Consider the following 22,811-nt stretch of genomic DNA (forward strand, 5'->3'; position numbering starts at 1 on the left):
AATCCATCATTTTCTGAGGTTTTCCATTTACACAATGAGAAACATCAAAGAGGTTAAGATGTGCAGCACCTAGGGAATATAAAAATGTGACGTGACTAAATTAAATATATTTCACAGCAGGTGTCATAAAAGACATGCAAATTAAAACAATGAGATAACATTTTCACCGAGCCAATTAGAAAAATTTTTGTTTCAAGTGCTGGCCAGAGTTAGGTGACAGAGATACTTTACCATAGCTACTGGAAATGTCAGTGGTCCAATCTTTCTGGAAACCAATTAGCAGTAAAGGACTTTAAAAAAATAACCACAGCTGATATAAAAGTAATCTAATAAATGCGCATGTTAGAGGATTTGTGAGATTCAGAGAAGTATAAAGAAAATAAAAGTCACCTTTGATCATCACATCCACATCCTCATCATCCACAAACAGCTGCTATTAATACTCTGATATATACCCTTCTGGTCTTTCTTTCTATACTTTATATACAAACACACATATAAAATATACATATTGATTATACAACTTCATACATAGCTTTTAATTTACTTAACATTGTATCATGTAATTAGTATGTAATTAGCATAACAAATTATTTGTAACCATTTTTATCTGCTACATTTTCTATTCTATGGACACATCCTGATTTATTTGATAATTTAGATTTCCTCCTATTTGTTGCTATTAAAAGCAACACCTCAAGAGAACAGCTTTACAAGAAAAAAAGAAAAACACTTTGTAACCATGTGTGGTGACCAATGTTAACTGGACTTACTGTGGTGCTCATTTTGCAATATATACAAATATCAAATCATTACATTGTTCACCTGAAACTAACATAATGTTATGTCAATTATGCTTCAACTTAAAAAAAAAGAAGAGTAACTAAGGAGAAAAAAAAAAGAGTAACCACTACCCAAGGCGAAAACCAACAGCAATTAACTAAAGTGCAATTTGACCTTAAAGCTTGGGTCTTCACCCAAGCCTGCCATTTTCAAAATCCCGTTGGTGGAAGCCATGCCCATCGGCTGGCACTAGAGCCACACCAATCTTATCATTCTCTACAGTTCACACCGTCTTCCCATAGTTCTGGCTCTGTTCACTCATCAACCAACACTACATTTCCTCAGCCCCACAAATAGCTTTAGAACAATTCACTTGGAAAATAAGGGATTTTTTTTCCTTCAGCCTTAAGACTATAGACGTACAAAACAATATGGATTTCAAATGCCACTCACTCTTCCTGGCAAGAATTTCCTAATGTGGAAGAGACAAGATAAAGCAGGAGACATTTTGCTGTTTGTGACAACAGAATAGAAATCGGCAAAAAGCTCAATGTTTTGATTGTGAGAACTGCCGTTCAGAAGAGAATTCAGGAGTTGTCAAAGCATCACTGGAGCCTGGCAGCCTTGAAGGCCACGTTAAGAGGAGGGAAGCGGCCTCCTCAACTCCATGGCTCATCCTCTGCCGCGCTGGATGATGACCTGCAGGGCAGGCACGTGGGTCACGGCCTCTCCTGGATCAATAGTTGTTGACTTTGACTCTAGACCACAGCCCTCTAGGGCATCTTCCCTGACAAACCCCCACCCTCAGCCCTCTGAATGAGGTGCTCTTCTATATATTCTCACAGCGGCCGAACTGTCCCAGTCATCAGTGCATCACTCTGGGCTTTAACTACAAGTCTCCTCCAACTAGATTCTGAGTTATTAATACATCAAAGCAAATAATGTGATCACAGATACATCTACAGAACATTTGAGCCCAGGTTTACAGGCTCAAAAAATGTTTGAAGAATGAACATGTTCATAAAGCAGTAAGTAAATCAATTCCAAGGAGCCTATGAATGGGCTTCTGAGGGTCTGTGTGCCCCTGAAACTGCACAGAATACCGAACGCATGCTCTTGAATATGCATTTCTCTGAGGAGGGCCCATAACTCTCATTAGCCTATAAAGTGATCATGACGCCCCCCCCCCCCACCAAAATCACTCCACATTATCTTAAATTCCTTGGGTGAGTAGGTAGGCCTAGCTTTGAGCATGAGTTTTTATTTTGCTTGGGAAAAATAGGCACAGTTGGGGACCAATGGAAAATGACTAACCTCTTTCAAGTCAGTGAGATTTAAAGGAGGAAAGGATCCTTGTAACATACCAACTTCAGCAAAAAAGTACAAAGGGAAACAAACTACCATTCCAATTAATGTTTTTCCTCTTTGAATTGGCAACAGGATCACCTCCATGGAGAAAATAGGGCAACTGAGGATCCGCCGTGCATTCATTAAGCAAATATTCTTTCTCTGAATGCTGCACTGTATTATTCGGATTTTTTTTTACTCTGCACGTGAGTACCTGTTTCTAATAAATGAATAATTAATTAGAAAGAAAACATATCCATTTCCATCTCATGGAAAGTTGTAAAATTTGAACGGAAAGGCAAACCATTTGGAAAGAATTTGGGGTTGTGTTTCTTCCTTGGGAGATGTGAGGGGAAAACAGAAAAAGCGGATAAACAATGGAATAGTACCCAGAGCAATTTCTGCCATAAGCAAATGTTCAAAACACAGGGGAGTACAACAGACAAAAAAGGATAATTACGCAACTGAAAAATCAGAGAGAGGTCTGGCTATCTCTTTAGGGTACAAAAGTATTACCACAGTAACAGGTGCAAAAACATGAATATACTTTAATAAATAATTATGACTAACTGAATGCAACTGCGAAAACTTCCCTTTTCAAGATCATTGGCAATTATTCTAAACATCGTCTTCTGAGATAGGCTTCTTAGCCAAAAACATTTCCACTAGTAAATATGACGTCGGCTGACCTACTCATGTTTATATTTATATATGTGTGTGTGTTGATATATACATAGGTTTTCTGCTTTTCAAATATGGTCTACCCTTCAGGATGATGTAAAGTCCTTTGGGGATTTGAGGTGATGATGCAGGGATCATAAATTCCTCCCCCATGCCAGGCACATTTATACTGAATTACTCACACACTTACAGAAATGAGGATGTTGCTTTTCAGCCAAATCCAAGGCCCTGAAGTACCAGGATTTGGGGATTTTAAGAGGTGGCCCAATCCAATCTCGCCAATGTGAGTCTGACTCTCTATCCTGCTCCTGACAGACGGGCAGTCATTCTCAGCTCAGTCAGGTCCAACAGATACATTATTCTATGAAACATCACAGTCTTCTATTAGAGACCTAATTGCCAAAGCTTATTCTTCATAACAACCTTATAATTTCATCCTCTGGAATCAGTTCTTTCCCCAGAACAAAAAAATTTTTTAAATATAAGACTTAACCTTCCTAATTTGTAAGGGGGTTGTAATACCCCTTGTAACAGCCCATGGTGTATTTGAGCACATCTCTCACGTCCTCTCTGAGATTTCTCTTCTCCAGGCTGAACTTTCCTAAATATTTCTTCTGAGACTCTTATCATATGTTATTTAGATACTACAAAACCCTGGAGGCTCTTCCTCTGGGCACACTGAAGTTTTTCAACATTCATCATCAAATATTACCCCCAAGAACTCAGTCAAGTCTACAGATAATGGTGTTAGTGTTGCTGGAGACAGCATCTGGTGTTACCAGTTAGCCACTGCTCCTACACCTCTGCTAACAGAAGCAAATTTTGCTCCAGTGGCAATTATCCATTCTTGGAGAAGAATCTTTATTATTAATCTCTATCAGTGATGTTCAAGGGGTAGCACATGACCCAGTTCTAGCCAATGAAATGTAAGAGGAAGTCTGCTCTGCTGAAAGGATAGAGGGCCTAGAAGAAAACTTCTTTTCTCCCTCTTTTCTTCCTTTTATGAATGCTGGTATGTGAAGATGTGATGGCTAGAACAGAAGCAGCCATCTTGTGACCAAGAGGAACCAGCAGCTGAGGAAGGCAAAGTAGAAGAATGGAAAGGACCGGAGCCCTTGATGGGTTACTGCGATACTAAACTAGACCTGGGGCTCCTTGTTAAACAATAAAACTAAATGTCTTAATAGTTTAAGCCAGCGTTGGTCAAATATTCTGCGACTTGGAGCAGAAGGCACTCCTAACAACAGAGAAGGTATAATGGAAATATTACCTCTTTGGATTTGAACATTATATTTCTGGAGATGTGGCCTTTACTTTTTTAAGAGCCCTATCACTCCTTGGGATCTCCTGAGCATCTGGTCAATGCAAAACAAATGAGCAACTAAACAAAAACCCTGTAATTGAGGATCACAATTTCAAATGCTTGCAGAGACCATGCAGTTAACATAAATATGTGAATCTGGCTAGATGTGAGATAACAGGGAGCAAGGAGGGCTGTAGGGAACTTGAAAATGCATACCTCTTCCAAAGACAGTAAAGTTCAAGCATTTTAAAATACTATGCTGGTGAAATAAAATACTACTGCATCTATGAGCCACATTCAGCAGGCAGTCCACCGGTTCATGACCCTTACAAAAATCAATCTCAAGTGAGTTGGAAAGTCACATCTCCCCCTTCCTGTAAGAATGTACATCCTTCTTAAACCCTTCAGTGCAGTCTGTAGTATGGTTTCATCATTTCATTCTGGAAAGACAGTTTTGAATTTTAATTCCATCATCCAACACCTTAATCATTTCAATTAAGGCAATCAGATTATTACCATCAAAATCTATTGCCGTCTTGAATCTAAGCCCCTTCCCTAAACCAACTGGATTTGCAATCATTACCTTGAAAGGATAACAAAATAAGAGCAAAAGAATAAGATCACAAGGATTCTTTAATCAAATATCTTTGGGGCTGCCAGGGTCCTCAGGCTATCTCAGAGCCACTTAATCTCTCCTTGGCAGAGAGAAAATGAGAAACTATATATGTCCACACCCTAAAGCCCTAAGCCCAGTGCAAACATGTGTTCCAATTGGTGTAGTTATTTATGGTAAAGGTCACTGAGACGGTCTCCTCTCACAGTCACTTTCACACTGGCCACACTTAGTCTTCCGTTTGCCAGGATAAAGCTCATAGCAAGTCTTAAGAACTCAAAAAAAGCTTCTGGTTGTCCCAGTTAAGAAAATATGAATCATTTCATGTTGGACTCTCCATTTCTAAGAGTTCTATGAGATTCATTCCCAGTTTCTTGCAGGGAATACCCTCACATCACCACATCACCCTTCAGGCTGTTATAATACTATTATCATTTTATTATAATAACCCTTCTGGTTATTAAAAAGTACATGTACTTTGGAGAAAAACAAAAACCACACAATAACAGTAGCATTCCTATAGTAAGTATTTATTATGAGCCAAACACTAAGCTACGTATTTTGTATCCAATATCTCATTTAAATCTCACAACTCTAAAAAGCAGGTACTATTACTGTCCCCATTTTAAAGATGAAGACACTGAGGCTCAGAGACATTAAGGAACTTCCCCGTGAGCACCCGGCACCTGAATTTAAACCCAGACATTCTAACTCAAGGTCCAACTTATAATATTAACCATGCTATAATGCCATTTTTTAAAAGATGAAAACAGCCATGAATCTACCCCTCAAAGATAACCACGGCTCACATTTTGGTATGTTTCTTCCCAGTCTTTTCTTGAAGGTGATAAAATTTTCAGAGCTAGAAAGAGGCTTAGAGATAATATCTCCCTAAACTCTCATTTCACAGAAGGAGAAGCTGAGGTAGAGAAGGCTGAAGAGCCTTTTCTCAAGGTCACGCTGCTGTTTGGAAATGGAATTTAGGTCCTCAGACTTGTTGTCCAAGGTATTCTGGGGTCTTCTGACTTGAGTTGGTTGATAGCGGCTTCCTAGAGGACCGTGTTGAGAAGGGTTTAAGGCCTGTGGCCAAAAAGGACAAAATGCTACAGTAGGTCAGTGATGGTGGCCATGAAAGTAGCAGCACGGCCACGTGCACACCCCAAATTTGCCACCTCCCAAGGAGCAGTCCTGGGAGACAAGGAGAATGATCGGGAAAGGCCCTCTTAACAAAGACCACCTACTTTCTTCACCAACATCAGGGGTCTCAAACCCCAGTGCCTTCAGGACCAAGTCCGTAACATAAATGAGTGAAGTGGGCAAGTTGGAGCCTGAAGAAAGGAAGAGCACCAGCCCCATCTAAGGAGGGAGGGACGCTATTCATCTCCAGCAAACTATCACCATGGGGAGAAGTAACCCAATGTTACCAGGCCTTCTGATTTTTCCAAAGAGGCATGAAATTTGGATTTTTTAAAAAATGTGATATCACCTAACTTTAAAATGCTGGCAACTAATTCAAATTTAAATAATTAAGGGGGAGTGCAGAACAAACCAAACACACTAGTTAACAACATTACAACTGTTCCTTTTCATGATGGCCTTATCAGAAGCCACCAACACCCTATTACAAACCTGAGATTTTCCACCCTCTCTCTCTCATTTTCTCTCTCTTTCTCCCCCTTGCTCTACCTAGAGAAGCACTTTCCATCTGAGGCTGCCAATGAGAAGATGAACCCTCCAACCCCACCAGACCACATCTATCAAGGGTCCAAATGATTGCCAGTGACCCCCGAGGGCCATGTGGGAAGGTAATCATGCCTCTCGGGGTGATGCCTGTTGCTCTCCAATGCCTTCTGTGAGGAGGAGTGGATGACTGCATCTGACATGCCTCCCCACTCTCCCAGGAACTATCTGATGCCTTTAGAGCAGGAGCGGAGCGGGCCCCACCAACATTCTGCTGTGCAGGTCTCCACTTTCCATGAGCTTTCTGTGTCTAATGGGAAGGCCCGTCACTCACATCCAAGCTCAAAGCCGCCAGGTTACGAGAGCACCGACCTCCTGCAGACGAGCTGCTACGCAGCAGGGCTGCACGGGCCTTTCGTACGGAAGCCCCCAGTTTCTGCTAATCCCCAGGACAGCTAGTGATCATCTGCCCACTAGAGAGAAGAGGAGACTTGGCACACACCTATGAAATCAGTCGGCATTTGGGAACAAACACTGCATGGAAAGCCCTGACCCACAGCATGGTAAGTTCTTCCAGAATATGCGGTAAGCTGGCATCGAAACCAATGACTTGATTCATTCAATCACCAAATATTTACCAAGAAACAAATGCAAAAAGCAAGACCAGTGCAAGGTGCCAAAAAGAACATACATGTGGACCAGAAATCAACCTTACTAAAGGTAGAAAAAAATAGAAGAATAGTTCAAATAACTGTGGTATAAACAGAACATTCTGCAGCCATTTAAAATCATGTTTGAGAAGTTTATTTAATGATAAGGGAAAATTCTAAGAATACATAATCAAGTTTGAAAAAAAATAAAAGCAGGTTGTGAAATATAACTGGGTCAAAATCAGAGTGAACACATTCAGTAACCCCCCTCTTCTGCTCCTAAGACATAGAATTTATAGATAAATCTTTAGATATGTCACAACTTATATAGTACTGCTTGAAAATAAGAGAATCACAGATCAAAAATGGAGGGGACTCCCTAAAAATAAATGAATCAGAAGATGAGGCTCTACAATTTCAGGAGGAATCAAAGTCCGTGGGGGAATGGGTCTGATATGAGCCATGGGAGCAGAGGTCCCAACACCCACCCAGGGGAGAAGGGGCAGAACTGGATGGAGAACCATGCTGCTAGCTGTGAATGAGGATGGAATGTCTGCACCATCCACCACAAGTCACAGCCACAAGGATGCCCCTGTATGCACGGGGCCAAAATGAAATCACCTGCATGAGACGAGGACCTAAGCCTGCATCACAGAGTATATAGAGCAGAAAGAGAGCTCTGAGCTGAGCTGTTGACAGGAGCTCTGGTTTACAAGTACACACACTTACAGATATAGGGCAGAAGAAGCCATAAAACTGTCTCGAAAATAAGTTCACAAACAAAAATTAGAGAACATATGAGGATATCCAATGATCAGACTCTACAAAATGGAAGAATTCATACCGGAAGAAGCGAAGATGCTAGAGCAATCAGAGAAAGACTTCATAAGTATTTTTTAAATCCTCAAAGGGACAGAGAAGGGATTTACAACCACAAAGTGAAAAGAGTTTTTCATAAAACAAAACAAAACAAAAGCAGGAAGGTATGAAAAGGGACCATTATGTATCTTAGAAATAAAGCGAACCATTGTTGAAACTTAAAACTCCACAGATAGGCAAAATAATAAACCAGACACAAATGAAAAGAGCTGGCTAACTGGAATATAGAATTGAGGAAACATAGCACAAACATAGCACAGAGAGACAGAGAACTTAAAAAAATGTTTAAGATACATGCAGAATTGACTGAGAAACTACACAGACAGAGAAAAGAGAGAATGTTAGAGAGGAAACATCCAACAGATAATGGCTGAGATTCTTCCAGAATTCAAGAAAAATCTGGATCTTCTAAGAAAGCCCAAAGGATTCAATGTACAATAAACAAAACAATATGTACATACAATACAATCCTGAACTTAAAACTAAATACATAGAGCTTAAAAGGAAATAGACCCAAGTGTCCACAGTGGTTACCCCTGGTGATAAGATTTAAAGGGAGATTTTTATTTTCTTCTTTAAGCTTTAATATACTTTCTAAGTGCTCTATAATGAAAAAACATTATTTTTATAAACTGTCTGTGTTGGAGGAATATCATTATTTCAAATATACATATATACATATTCACTTTTTAAAAAAATCTTTTCCTCAAGGAACTTACACTCCAGTAGAGGAGATGAGGTACGTATAGAAATAATATATAAAGCAAAACCCACACGGTAACTGACATGGATGGATGTAGCTAAAATGTAAGCCTTACCTTTTCTGCATGAAGCATTAGGAATAAGGGGGGAAGGGGAGGAGGAGGCGAGGATACTGCGCAGAAATGTACGGGTCTAGTATCTACACTTGATTTACTAGGGGCTGTTACTACAACCAGAGTGCATTTCATGTGGACGGGATCAAAATGGCCAAACCAAGATAAGATTAGAACTTTATCTACATTAAGCGTTATTTTCACCTCTAAATTAATTATATTTCAAGACCACCCAGTGATAAAAGCAAAAATTAACATCTCCGTTGTAAATTAAATTAAACCATAAAAATCTGCCACTTAGCACATTTTCAATTATTACAAAGCTTTGTTCTTTTTTTCAAGGGTCAAGAAGACTGAGGAAAAGGTAAAAATTGGGGGGAGAGGCTCATTTTAACTGACAATCAAATTAACTGTCATTCTAATCCACAGGGACACTATCATGTTACCAATTTAGGGGTGCAAACAACACAGGTATGTTCTGGGCTTTACCGAATGAGCATCATCTTAAGAGGGGACAGAGAGATCTTATCGGTTTGGGGAGATTCAGATTCTGTGGTCATAACACCATCGGCACATCCAACCAAACAAGATGGAGTTTTAGGCAATGCCCACGATGCTCCTTCAGAGCCAAACAAACTGCACTCAGCATTCAGCTCCGCAAGAAACAGGTGGCAAAGGCACAAGCCAACTCAATGTGTTACTAATGGAAGGAAGGGCTGTTCATATCTCAGACAATCTCTTTCCTTTTTTAACACAACCAGGTTTCTCAGAATACCACTCTTTAACCCAACTCCTCTCAACATCACCTGTACATCCCACACATGGGACCCAACATACACCCAATGTTATCCCACTGACTTCTTTGATTCCCTGCCATCAAGACCAACGTGGAAAGCCCCAACAATAATGAGGAATATGCAGTTCCTTTCACCATTTTTGAGCCAATGGACCCTTTCATTCCTCTCCTCTCCATCCCCTCTTAAATCCCTCTCTAATCTTGACCTCTCTGAAAATGTCCTTTCTCATCTTCCTCTTGCCCTTTCCTGATTCCCTTTTTCTTCTTTACTCTTAAGTGGGGTCACACTCTTGTCCAATCCCCATAAGGCAGTTTCATTCTACAGGAGGGGAAGATGCTTCCACCCATACCCCCTGGACTTCTCAAAACTCCCTTCCTAGTACCCCCTTCAAAGGAGGAGCAGCTGCTGGTCTAGTCAGTCAGAGCCTGACATGGACAGGGTCACTACATATGAAGGGGATGCTCAACTATGAGTCCACTTCTTTTCCTGCTTCTTTGCCTACAGCTGGATGGCTAAGTCAGGTAAGAGTCTGAGCCCCACACCTGCCAGCTCAGCCTAAGCCTCAAGTCACTTCTCCAATTCATTTTTTACCGTATTTCTCCAATGATTGTGCTGGGCCCTAGTCTATTCAGAAATTTCACTTTCAAATTGGCTACTGTTTTTTGGAGGCTGTTGCTCCTTCCGTCAAAACTTCAGAAGGGAGACGGAATTGGTGGTAATATTTAAATCCCAAAATCACACTCCAAAACGCTGCTGGACAATGCTATTCCTCTCCTTCTTCAGGCCTTCATCAGAAACCAGAGGACCAGAAAACCAGAGATCTAGTTCCATCACACACCAGGTGGTCTTAGCTAAGCCTTTAACTGCTCTATGCCTCAGTCTCTTCATCTGAAAGTTACAGGATGCTCTAATGGCCTTGCCAGTTCTGAAATGGTCATTTATCAGTGGCAGGACATGGCTGTTCCCTACTTTTTTCATCCCAGAATGGAGCCCCCCAAACTGAGAGATGGCTGGGAAAATACTCAACCACACATAGAATTCTGCTAGGATGCAAACCATTTAAAATGAATGTTTAATAAGATACTGCATCAGTTGTGTACTTCAGCTGAATGTGCTGCAGCCCAGGAGACCTGAAAGAATTAATACGGTTCCCAAAGGAGCTGGTGGGAATTGCTAAGGCAGAAGCAGAATCTGATCTGATGAATGTAAAAGTGCTTTGAGAGTGTCAGAAGAAAAGTGCTATGACAAATGTCTGCTTGCTCCATTAGGATGTCTCCTGCTATCTAAGGAACATGCTACATGAAGGTCTCAGGTCTGGGGACCACGGCACACAAGTACACTCACCCTTCTCTTCCTGATCCCCCCCATTTCTTTCCCAGGGCTTAGATAGAGGCACAGGGCATCCACAACACCAACCCTTCCCTTTTTTCTCATTCTTCACCTTGCTTCTCCTTTCCCACCTGCACTTCTGCACAATTCTCAAACTGGGCCCTCAAAACATCTCACTCAAATCTTCAAACCTCTCTCCCCTCTTCTCCACAGCAACACTCCCAGCTGGTCCACAGAAAGACCCTCCCTCTCACTCTAAGCCAAGAGATCTGGACATACTTTCCTTCATTCTGACACCCTCTGACTACCTTATCAAAACCCATCCTTGGGAGCCAACTCCTCCATCTGAGGGCCTTGGAGCCCCTGTCAGTCCCTCCCAAGGAACATGTAGGAAAACACCAGACCCTCCATGCTCTGGGTCTGCAGTCAGTTCTCCCCACTCACAGCCACTCCCCTGGAGAGACACGGTCCTGTGTGCCGCTAGCCCAGGGCTTCTCAAACTCTCCACCCTATTTCCCCTAATTGTAGAGGTCTATGGAAACATTTCTCTGCCTTTTTCTGCTTTACCTAAAACCTTTGCATTTTATTCTACAACATTCCCACATTTGATCCTTTAAAAATAGTTTTAGTTGCTTACCACCATAGGGGGAAAAAAATAGACATTTTCCACGACACAATCAGGTAAAATTGATATTATAGGAATATAAGCCTTATTGTTTCATGTGCTCCCAGGCTCATCTCTGTGCACTATTTGGAAATATCCAAGCATTCCACCTCCCCATCATACTTTTGCACTTCCTGAGTTCTTCCTGGCACACCCAAGGTGTCTCTGAGTACCCAACTTTCAGAAGCAAGGCAAAAAGCATTTCCATTCAATTCCAAGTTGAAGAGGCAGGACCTGGGTTCTCACCAGGGTCAGTGGTCACAACCCCCTTTCAGATTAAGACAGAGGCCAGGGGCTCCCGAAGACCTGCGGTGGCCACCATATGATTGGCACATGCTCCAGTCCTGGCAGCCCATCACCTCCCAGCCTTACCTTGTCAGCCATGATCATAGATGCGCCCCCGTGGATGCCCAGGATGGGGATGAAAGTCTGTGAGGAGATAAAATCCAGCATCTGGGCCACGGCCTCCTGGTCGGTATCGTCCCCAAACACCAGGCCGTGGATGCGCGCCCCTGACATGAGGTCACACACGTGCGTGATGAGGCTCTTCGGGTCCGTGCGGTTCATCAGCAGTGCTACCACGTTCAGGTCCAGGGGCAGCTCGGCTGCCTGCTCGGGGCCCCAGAGATTTCGCAGTTCACGCTCCGTCACGTCGTGGCTGTGACCCAGCAGCACTGCGATGTTCAGCGCCGGGGGACCCTTCTCCGCCGCCGAGCCCTGCGCCGGACCGCGCCAGACCAGAAGGGCCGGCAGCACCAGCAGGGTCCAATAACCCAGTCTGCCCATAGTCGCCACTTACGGTCCCTGCAAGGTGGAGAGGAAGAGTCAGGGCCGCGGTGTGCGAGGGTTCTAGACGGAAGGATTTTCCGACCCAGCCCCTTGCTCTAGGAGCCAGGTATAGAAAGCACCCGAGCAAGAGCTGTTGGAGTCACTGACTCCATTCCCCATCCTCGAAGCCATCCACGTCCCTTGACCCATCTCCAACTCTATCCACAACTCCAATCCGAGCTAATTCTCCGTATCTGTCCCCAAATCCATCTTCGCATTCAGCCTCCTCTCCATCTCCGACTCTACCTACATCTCCCACGGCACCCGCCAAGTGGGACCACTTGGATCACTGCCTCTGAAAGTAAGCTCACACCCCGCCCCCTGCTTACTGAGAGCAAACTACAAGCCAGCCCCTGCGTGGGGAGGCTGCAGAGCGACTCCGCAACCCTGCTCCCGCTCTAAGCGAGTTGGCTGACCCCGCCCCCTGCGAACCCGCGGGGTTCAGCACCCACCTGCTCCACTCGGCACCCGCAGCAGACCCCGCACCTCTCCTGCAGGGTACACCCTAAGCGCATGGGAGTGAGGACGCTCGCTTGTGCGCCCGAGAATCCCGGGTGCCTGGGGGAAACTTAGGGTCCGCCTCACCTTGCGCAGAGGGGCCATGAAGCGATTTTCACTCATGTGCAAGCAGCCCTAGGACCAGCCCCCTACACGCGCGCATACGCGCACACACACACACTCTGTCTCACGCGCGCCATGTGCAATGCAGAATTCCGGAGAAGAAGCACGTTCCCCCAGCGGACCGACGCGTGGGAGCTGGCAAAGAACGTGCGTGGGGGGGGGGGGGGCGGAGGGGCGGGGGAAGCTTGTCTCCCAAGAAGCTCTCCGGCGGACGTGAACTGTACAGCGCTCCCCCACCCACCACCCCAGGCTTTCCACTTCAGGTTCTGTTACCAAGACTTAGGTGCACGTGGGCAGTGGGCTGCACACCCTTACAGGCACGCGCGCATTTCTGTGCACATCCGCAGGCCGCAATAGGGGAGCCCACGGCCATCCGCAGTCCGCACACGTCCTCAGCCAATGCACATACATGTACCGCGCCAGGTGCACAGCCGCGCCTGTCTACAAATACCAGCACAGTCGTGCACGCGTGCACAGGCGCGCGCCCCTCGGGCCGGGCGCTGCTGAAACCAAGGGAAGTTAGGGCGAACTCGCACCGGCCTCGGCGGTCTTCGGCTGAGCACCGCGAGCGCGGAGCCGCAGCGCCCCCTGGTGCTCCTCCCGCGCCTCGCTACCGGTGCTCCCTCTCCCGCTTTCTCTCTCCCTCTTTCCCCAATCTTTCTCCCGCTCTTCCTCCGGTCGAGTCTTCCTTCTCCCTGGCCCGCCGAGCCCAGGTCTCCCGCTGGGATGTACCTGTAGCCGGAGAAGGTCGAGGACGCAGTGGGGCGCGCTGCACGCACGAGCATCTCGGCCGCCTCAGCAGCCACCGGGTTTAGCGGGTTCCCGCATGCTGCGGCCCCCGCGCGCTCCACTGGCTGTCCCGCGCTGTCCGCATCGCCCCCACGGGGGGCGGCTATCCCAGCCGGAGGCTCTGCATCAGGGCTCTACCAGGGCGGAGAAGAGACGGAGAGGCAGGGTCAGCCCACGGGCGGGGGGAGAAGGATCGGGGGACAGGCTGCAGTCTGCAATGCTCACAGTCCCTCTGTGCGCACAGGAGTCTCGACCGGAGATGCGAAGCTGAAGCTCCGTGCCCGAGACGCCCCCAGTGCGGATCCTAAGATCCTGTGGCCGAAATGGAGAGCTCCACTCTGGGGCGCATAGGAGAACCCGAGCCCCAGGTTGGCCACCCTCGAGAAGCTAACACGGCACCTCCACCCTCAGCCCCTGCCACCTCCCCGGCGCCGGCTGCTGGGAGTTGTGCGGCCAGGAGCTGCTGAGCAAGGGGTGGTAGGGAGAGAAAGAGGAGGGAATGGGGGTTGAGTGGGGGGGCTGGCTGAGTTTGCGATGTGCCGGCAGGAGGAGAGGGGGAGGGAAGGACTCCGGCTCCCGCGGTACCGGATCCCCGAGGGAGGTGCGATCTTTCCCACGCAACGACCCTCTTGCGGTCCTGCCGCCCCCTCCTATCAAGGCCTCCCACCGTCCTCTTCCCAAAGGGGCCGCCCAGGCCCCGCGTCCCGCGCTGGCACTCACCGCAGCCTCTCTCCACATAGTTCTCAGCAGTGGCCGCCCCTGGTCATCTCCAGGGCTGATGGCTGCGGCCGCGACTCTCAGCGCTCACCCGACGCCATGCTCCGGCTAAGCCCTCGGCGCCTCCCTCCAAGAGCCTGAGCTCGGCTTCCTGCCCCACAACGGACAGTAGCTGCCCGATCCTCTGAGCGCGCCCGAGAGCCCTCTCCGCAGCCCAGGCTCCGGGCTGGTGCGTGTGTGAGGGCGAGTGTGTGTGCGAGTGGATGTGGGAGCGCGCGCGCGCGTGTGGCCGGGGATCCCCGCGGTCCCCGGCTGAGAGAGGTGCGCGCGGGGGAAGGCGGCTCTCTCCAGCCCTTAGCTGCGAGGCCAGCTCCGCGCCAGTCGTTCAGCTTCCCACTCCCCGGCGGGAGTCCGGAGAGCTCCTGGCCACCCTGGTTCAGAGCACTGGCAAACCGGGCTCCCGACGCGTGCTTCTGCTGCGGTCGCCTCAGAGGAAGAGGAGGAGCAAGGCAGGGGCGCCCCCACGCCAACTTAGGGACTTGCTCTCAGTCGGCGAGACGCAGCAGCCCCCGCGAAAGCCCGACAGGCTTGGAGCTCAGGCGGGCCAAAGAGGCTCCCGTCCGCAGCCGCCCTCCCCGGAGGCCGGCGGAGGCAGACCTCGCAGTCCCCCGGCAGCGGCGCAGAGAGCGGCCACCAGCTCCCGGAGCGCGCGGCGGCGTTAAGGCCAGGAGAGGCGGCTGGCTGGAGGCGGGGGCGCCTGCGGAGGCGCGCGCCGCTGTCCGTCGTGCTGAAACCACGCTCTCCGCCCGCTCCGGGTGTCTGGTGCGGCGGCTGAGGAATCAATTATTCAGATCTTCGCTACCGCTTCCTCCTCCCCCAGTGCCTCGCGCTGGGTACAGCGATCCCCCTCCACGCACAGGCGCGCCGACACACACACACACACACACACACACACGCACAGGCGCGCCGACACACACACACACACACACACACGCACACGCACACGCACACACACAATCTGCTCCAGTGCTTCTCCCTGTGCCTCGCCACCCCCGGACAGGAACCCACTCCTCTGATCTCAGGGAGCCCGGACCCTACAACTAAAGACAGCTCTGTATCCTCCACTTGCTTCTTTCTTGCTTTCTAAGTTATACCAAACCAAAGTCGCCCTGAGGCTGTCACTTTCAAGCTACCAGCAGGGGCAAGCCAGAGAGCACGGGACTGCCTGGGTGCGTGGGGCCTGGCTGGCTTGAATTCTGGTAACTGGGCATGAAAAGCAATGCCAAGTAAGGACCTTTGCCCCTTTTTTTTTTAAATTTTATTTATTTATTTATTTATTTTTTTGGCTGTGTTGGGTCTTCGTTTCTGTGCGAGGGCTTTCTCCAGCTGCGGCAAGCGGGGGCCACTCCTCATCGCGGTGCACGGGCCTCTCACTACCGCGGCCTCTCTTGTTGCGGAGCACAGGCTCCAGACGCGCAGGCTCAGTAGTTGTGGCTCACGGGCCTAGTTGCTCCGCGGCATGTGGGATCCTCCCAGACCAGGGCACGAACCCGTGTCCCCTGCATTAGCAGGCAGACTCTCAACCACTGCGCCACCAGGGAAGCCCCTTTGCCCCTTTTAAACTCAATTGTATTTCTCCTTCCAACACTCTGCTTTTCTCCCCTCAGGTCCTGGAAGGAAAGAGGCCTTAAATTGTAAGGGGTTTTGCAATCACTGTTCTAACCCTGCATCCTCCACTTAATCAGCCTGATTGCTAATCCGGAAAATGGGGAGGACAATAAAAAGGATCAACTTCTCAGGGTTATTTTGAAAAGAAAATGAGGTAGCTCTTGGTAAAGGAGCCACCAAGGTCCAGCACATAGTAGGTGCCCAATAAACTACAAGGTGGCCTGAGAGGGAAGGGACTCCTTCCAGGAATGCAGATGTGGCTACTGAAATGGAAATAGCAAAGAAGCACAGTTCCTGGAGACCTATGTGTTTATTACTAAGCTGGTGGTTGTATGTTGAGTTCTCCAGAGTTTTATCATCCAAAAGACAGAGAAAGGATGGGAGAAATACTGGAGGGTAAATTAGAATGGGGAGTTGTGTGATATAAGACAGAGAATAGGAAAGTGTTCCAGTTCTTTAGGCTGTAACTGGGCTGAGCTGGGTTAGGCCCATCCCTTGGGTGGAGATGATCATTTCTTGAACTTTGGCACAGGTACAGGACCCTAATTTGGGGACTTACAGGGAAGTTAGGCTTTTTCTATTTAAATGAGGTATAAATTATATACAATAAAATGCATATCTCTTAAGGATTCAGTTCAAATTTTGAAGTTGTATGCATCTGTGTAGACCATCACCAAAAACAAGGTATAGAATATTTTCATTACCCCCAGAAAGTGCCCTTGTGTCCCTTTGTTGTTAATTCCACTTCCTCCCAGTAGAAACCACCAATATGATTTCTTACACCATGTACTAGCTTTGCTTATTTTCGAGCTTCATATAAATGGAATTTGCATTGTATATTTTTTGGTGACTGACTTTTTTCACTTAACCTAATGTCTGGGAGATCCATCCGTGTTGCTGCACGTAACAACAGCATTTTCCTTTTTATTGCTGAGTAGCTTTCCACTGTATGAATACACCACACTTTGTGTATCCAGTCTCCTATTGATGGACATGTGGGTTGGTATATGTGGAGCTTTTTAAAATATTGATGCCTGCACCCACTTCAGAGCTTCTCTATTACAATCTCGACAGGTGGGGCCAAGCATGTTTATTTGTTTTAATTCCATAGATGAGTCTGATGATGCCCCGGTTATTAACCACCGTGCTTTCCATCCTTGTATATCAGTGCTGACTCTGAAATAGTCTTTGATGAAAACTGCTAATATGGAGAGTTTGAAGTTATTAGTGACCAGACTTGCAGAAAGGTAGATCAAACAGGTGTGACCTCTTTTGAATAGAGAAAGAACCCAGCCCTTCATTTGAAGGAACAGTCTAAGGAACAGGCAACAGGAGTCGCCCCAGGCTGGACATCTCCCCAGTGTGGAGAACCACTTAGGGTCAGGTACCTAGAACTCCATCACATTGTGGATGGAGACTGTAACAGTGTATATGTCATCATGACCACTTTATCCTGTGCTGTGATGAAAAGCTAAACCCACCACACAGCTTAGGATGTTGAGTAGGATTTTGCTACTTGAGACTTTCAGATGGAAAACCTTCATAGCAGCTATGCTGACAAAGGCTATGTCCCCAGTAAAGGACCCCTAGTCAACAATGTTCTGCAGTCAATTTTGCCATTTGCTTTTATCACATTATTTACATCATTAAAGTAACTGAACTAACCTAGTCTGGTCTTAAGGAACAAATTGTTTCAGTTGCTCTCAATTCAATTGATTTATCTTTAAATGCTCAACTAAAGAAATGACCCCCAGGGTTGCCATTTGCTTTGAGCCACTTAAACATGTGGTTAAAAATCAACCACCATAACACACCATTGTAAAGCAATTATACTCCAATAAAGATGTTAAAAAAATTTTTTTTAATAAAAAAAAATTTAAACATTTTAAAAAAATCAACCACCATATCGTATCTATGGGAGAGAACTAAAACAAGCCAATCATTGATTATGCATCTCAGAGGAACTCGGTAAAGAATTATAGCATTTTGAAGCTGAAAGACCTTTAAAGACTATCGTGTATGGTGTATTTTCTGTTTTCAAGTAAGTCTGGGGAAATCTGCCTACCTGAGTAACTTTAAGGTGAATTCTTATTAAAGATCTGAGATGTTTTGCAGTTTAAAAAAATGTTTTTATTAATCTGGCAATATTCTAAAAGAAATTAATCATGGAAAACTATCACACGTAATAGCTGCTACCATCCCGCAGGAATACTGTTTCTTTGAATACTTTCTGAGAATCAGTGAGCTGGCCCAACACCTTTATTTTGCATATGGGGAAAGTGAGACTCAAGTGGGACTTCAGTACTAGGAGAGACAAAATGCTAAAGACAAAATTTGGAGCAGGGTCCAGAATTTTTGCTTTAATTGTCTGCTGTGTAAAATAAAATGTGTGAGTGAGTGTGTGTGTGTGTGTGTGTGTGTGTGTGTGTGTGTGTGTTTGCATTCTACAAGGTTATTGGGATCAAAGCAGTATGAGAGAGGATAGAGCAAAAAAATATTTGGGGGGTGGGGGAGTGAAGTAACCTAAACTCCAGACTAGCCACCACCTTTAGGCATTGTTTTGCCACTGGTGATCTACCTTCACCATCCCTCCAAATTCCAGCCTCTGGGTGCCAACAGTTGAGCTAACCATGGTCCCAGCCTTCTTGACCTTGTCTTTTTTGTAGTGGCAGATGTCCCGTGCCAAGGCAGACAACACTAACCAATTCTTCAAGTGGTTCTCTCAAAGTTTAGATTGACCTTCACAAGCTTGCTCAGTTCAAGGTGTTCTGGGTAGCCCCATCCACTGAATAAAGTTGACTCCAATTTGCCATTTCTAACTTAGCAAGTTCCCAGAGAGTCCTGATTTTTGCACAACCTGACTCTGATTCCCTGTATTTCCTTTACGTTCTCTCAGATCCTAATCTCCATGTTACCTGGTGACCCTAAGGACTTTCTCCTCTTTAGACCTCAGTTCTCCCATTTATAAAAGAAAGGCATAGATTAGCCAGGATGACCTCAAAGCTGCCTTCCACATTTGACATTTTATGATTCTGTGTCTTTTCTTGAAGGTCTTTACCCTGAGATCAACCAAGGCACTTGTTAACCCTTCCATAATATCTTAACCAAAAGGCTGAACTTCCCTCTCTGCTCCCATAACCCATTAACGAAAATAGTTCTAATCAAAGGGCAAGGCTTTTTCTAAACAAATCTACTGCTAGTCTTGAGAACTAAAATGAAGACAGCAGCAAAAGATTCCATTCCTTGTTGATCTTTATGCAAAGCAACCCAGTGTCCTCCCTTATATCAGAGGTGGCTAGGAGGCACCAAGGTATACCACTGAGAAAAGGATACTGAGTTAGGAGTCAGGAGTCCTATAATTTACCATTTTGGGAAAAGTCATTAACCTCTCCAGGCTTCAGTTTCTTCATCAGTAAAATGGGAGTAAAATCACCCTACCTCCCCCAGCACTGTAGTGAAGTTCGTGAAAGGCTATGTCTTAATGCGGATCCCTCCAAGAGCAGTAAAGGTTCTGCACCAATTCCAGTGCGGGGCAAGAGGGGGTAGTTCCCACACTACCAAGCAATTCTCAGACACCAGCTGGGTGTCCTACGATTCAAATCAATTCTGGCACTATCTACCTGGAGACAGCATCAGATTCCACAGGTTAAGGTCTCTGAACCCCAAGACTGCCCTCTACTGCAGATGCCAATGGCAAGTTCAGGTTGTTATCTGTGCTTCAGACCAACCGGTTATACATCAGAGGTTCTCATGACCCCCTCCTTGGGTTTGGTTAATTTGCTAAAGTGTCTCACAAAACTCAGGAAACCAGTTTACTCACTATATTTACCCATTAATTACAAAGAATATTAAAGGATATGAATCAATAGTCAGATGAAGACATACATAAGACAAGGTATAGGGAAAGGGCGAGGAGTTTCCATGCCCTCTCCAGGCACACCGCTCTCCCCACAACTCCACGTGTTCACCAACCTAGTAGCAGTGCCTTTGGGTTTTATGGAAGCTTCCTTACATAGGCATGAGAGATTAAATCACTGGCCATTGGTGACTGAATTCAATCTCCAGGCCCTCTGCCCTCCCCTGATAGCCAACCCTCTAATCACGTGGTTGGCTCCACTGGCATGCAACCAGCCCATCCTCAGATGCTTTCCGAAAGTCGCCTCATTAACCCAACAAAAGACACCGTTCTAATCTCTTCACTTAGGAAATTCCAAGGGTTTTAGGAGCTCTGTGCCAGAAACAACAAAGACCAAATATATACGTCTTGTTATAAATCACAGTATCACAAGCAGACCCTGAGATAGGAGCTAAGAACCTCCTTGATCTATCTAGGAGGTGATCCAGGAAGCCCAGGAGGAAGTGGGAAAAGAAGCCAATCAAGGGTGTGTTAATGGGAGGGTGGCACCTGGGCTCAACTAAGTCCCAATCTAGCTCAAAACCGGCTAAGAGACCGTGAAGACTATGCCCCCTAATTATCCCACTTGGTGGCAAGGAATCAGGGGACTCATCCACCTCCTCATCCTTCATTGGTTGAAGGATTATCAAAACTAAGGGTCACACACAGCCTCTTATTATGTCTTCTTCTCCCAAGCCCAGCCCTTTCCCTATCCATGAACTCTGTTGGGCGTGAATTCCAGTAGAGGTTGCCAGATATAAAGTCACTACAAATCATTCCTTTGTGGAGGGTGGGGGGACAGTCCTTGGGGACCCCCGCTATCTGCATCATAAACTGGTTAGGTCCAAAGGCGTCTGGGTGCCCTGGGCCCTTTGAGCTGGCAGGTGGGGTTGGGGGTGAAGAGTTAAAAGAAAGATGACCCAGTTGCTGAGTTCTTCCATCAGTGAAATAACTCAGGGCCTCAATGATCCCTCTTGGAGCAGTTCGTGGTAGTAAAACAGGATTGTCTAGCAGTCGAGAACTGACTCTGCCCAAGGACACCACTAGTAATAGGCAGAGCTAGGACTTGAACCATTTGTGTCTGGCTCCAGAACCTGCACTTTCAGCAAGTCACTAGCTTGCTGGTCCTCTTTAGATACAGGTCTTTTACCCTCTCTGAGGTTTATTTTCCTCCTCTCGTGGGGTACAAGAATGTCAGCTCAGCAATTGCTAGTATTCAAACTTATCATAACCCCTTCTGTAGCCACCTCTCCCACACAATCCTGACCGAGAGCGCAGCGGAAAGTGGCGTTTGCTCTCAGGTTAAAAGCGGGAAGATGCTGAGGGTCTGACGCTCATCCTCAGCTTCTCCTCATCCCCTCCCCAACCCCACCCACACCCACACCATAGCTCCTGACAGAACCCTGGGACTTGGCTGATGAACACACTGTGAAAATGTGGTCCAACCCTGCAACACACAGAAGAAGAAACTGAAGACCCACGAAGAGCAGGGGACTGAACAGAATTACTCAACGGTAAGAGACTGAGCGAAGATCAGAATCCAAGACTCAGGAGCCAGCCAGGCTTTAAAAAGTGGACTCGGAACCCTGGCTCTGAAACTTACCAGCTGCAGGACCCTGGCTAAGTCCCTCAGCCTTTCTGTGCCTTAGCTTCCTCACCTATAAAATGGGGCTAATCATAGTACGTAAATATGGGAGTGCGTAAAGAGTACATTAAATGAGACAATGCACACAAAGCACTTAGCATAGTGCCGGCCACAGGAAAGGTTTGACAAATGTTTGTTTATCGTGTCAGATAGGGCCCTCTGGGACTAAGCAAGAAGTTCCCCTGGGATGTTCTGTCTTCTGACATCCTGACACCTTCCCTGGGCTGCGTGCTGGGGAGGTGAGGCCCGCAGGGTAGAGGAGGCAGCCATTGGCCGCCCTGCTCTCCAGCTCAGTGCATCCCAGATGGTGCCCGGCGGGGAGCTGGCTGGTGACGCGCTGGCAGATCCTCCCTTCCTTGCACAGTTCACCAAGCCACGTGGGGCCCAGGAGCCTCGGGCTGTAGCCCGCTCTGCCAAGGAGACCAGCTGCCCATCCCAGACTGCTGGAAGCCAGGCCCAGGTGAGCCCCGGGAGCAGCCTGTGCCTCCAGCCTCCAGAGAAGGTACAGGTGAGCCATTGGTCCAGCAGCACCTGCCCAACCTCCTCTGCAAACCGCCCCCCCAGCTTCTCTCTGACAGGGAGAGGGAGGGCCTTCCTCAGAGGCCAGCCTCCACCCCACATGACCCGAGTCCATGCCTAGCTTAACACTTTGTCTGAAAGTGACAGCTCTTAGACAACCACCATGCGGCAGAAGGAGAAAAACCAACCCTTCACTGAACACGTGAGAAGTCAGTTTCTTCATCTGAAAAAATAGAGATGATAATAATTTCGACTTCACAGAGTCATTTTAGGGGTTAAATGATATATTGTATTCAGTGACTGGAATAGTGTATGGCCACGTGGAAATGTTCAATAATGTTAGCCACTATCAGTGTCTGTATTGTATTCCTATGTGTATCAATATGATAGCACAATGGTAAAAGCACAGACTCCGGAAGCCCTCTGCCCAGACCCAAATCTCCGATGTAACCGTTCTATTTGGGTGGCCTTGGGCAAGTTGCTCAACGCCTGAAGCCTCAGTTTCCTCACCTACGAAATGGGGATGATATTTGTACCTCCCTCCGTCAGGATTGCTGCGAAGATTAAATCAGGTGATACTGAGTTGCT

General features: G+C 46.7%; 1 protein-coding gene across 1 annotated transcript in view; it reads right to left on the bottom strand.

Moving 5' to 3' along the window:
• The window catches only part of GRIN2A (glutamate ionotropic receptor NMDA type subunit 2A), a 387,714-nt gene extending 372,272 nt beyond the window's left edge, over positions 1-15,442 (bottom strand). The window contains exons 1-3 of the mRNA XM_082360749.1: positions 14,500-15,442; positions 13,723-13,913; positions 11,914-12,345 (exon numbers count right to left, since the gene is read on the bottom strand). Of these exons, the coding sequence (XP_082216875.1) occupies positions 11,914-12,327 (414 nt within the window). The 5' untranslated portion in view covers positions 12,328-12,345; positions 13,723-13,913; positions 14,500-15,442. The remainder of the gene's footprint in view (positions 1-11,913; positions 12,346-13,722; positions 13,914-14,499) is intronic.
• Between the last annotated feature and the right edge of the window lie 7,369 nt (positions 15,443-22,811).

The sequence above is a fragment of the Balaenoptera borealis genome, assembly GCF_965194805.1.
Source record: "Balaenoptera borealis genome assembly, chromosome: 16".
NCBI classification, from domain to species: Eukaryota; Metazoa; Chordata; class Mammalia; order Artiodactyla; family Balaenopteridae; genus Balaenoptera; species Balaenoptera borealis.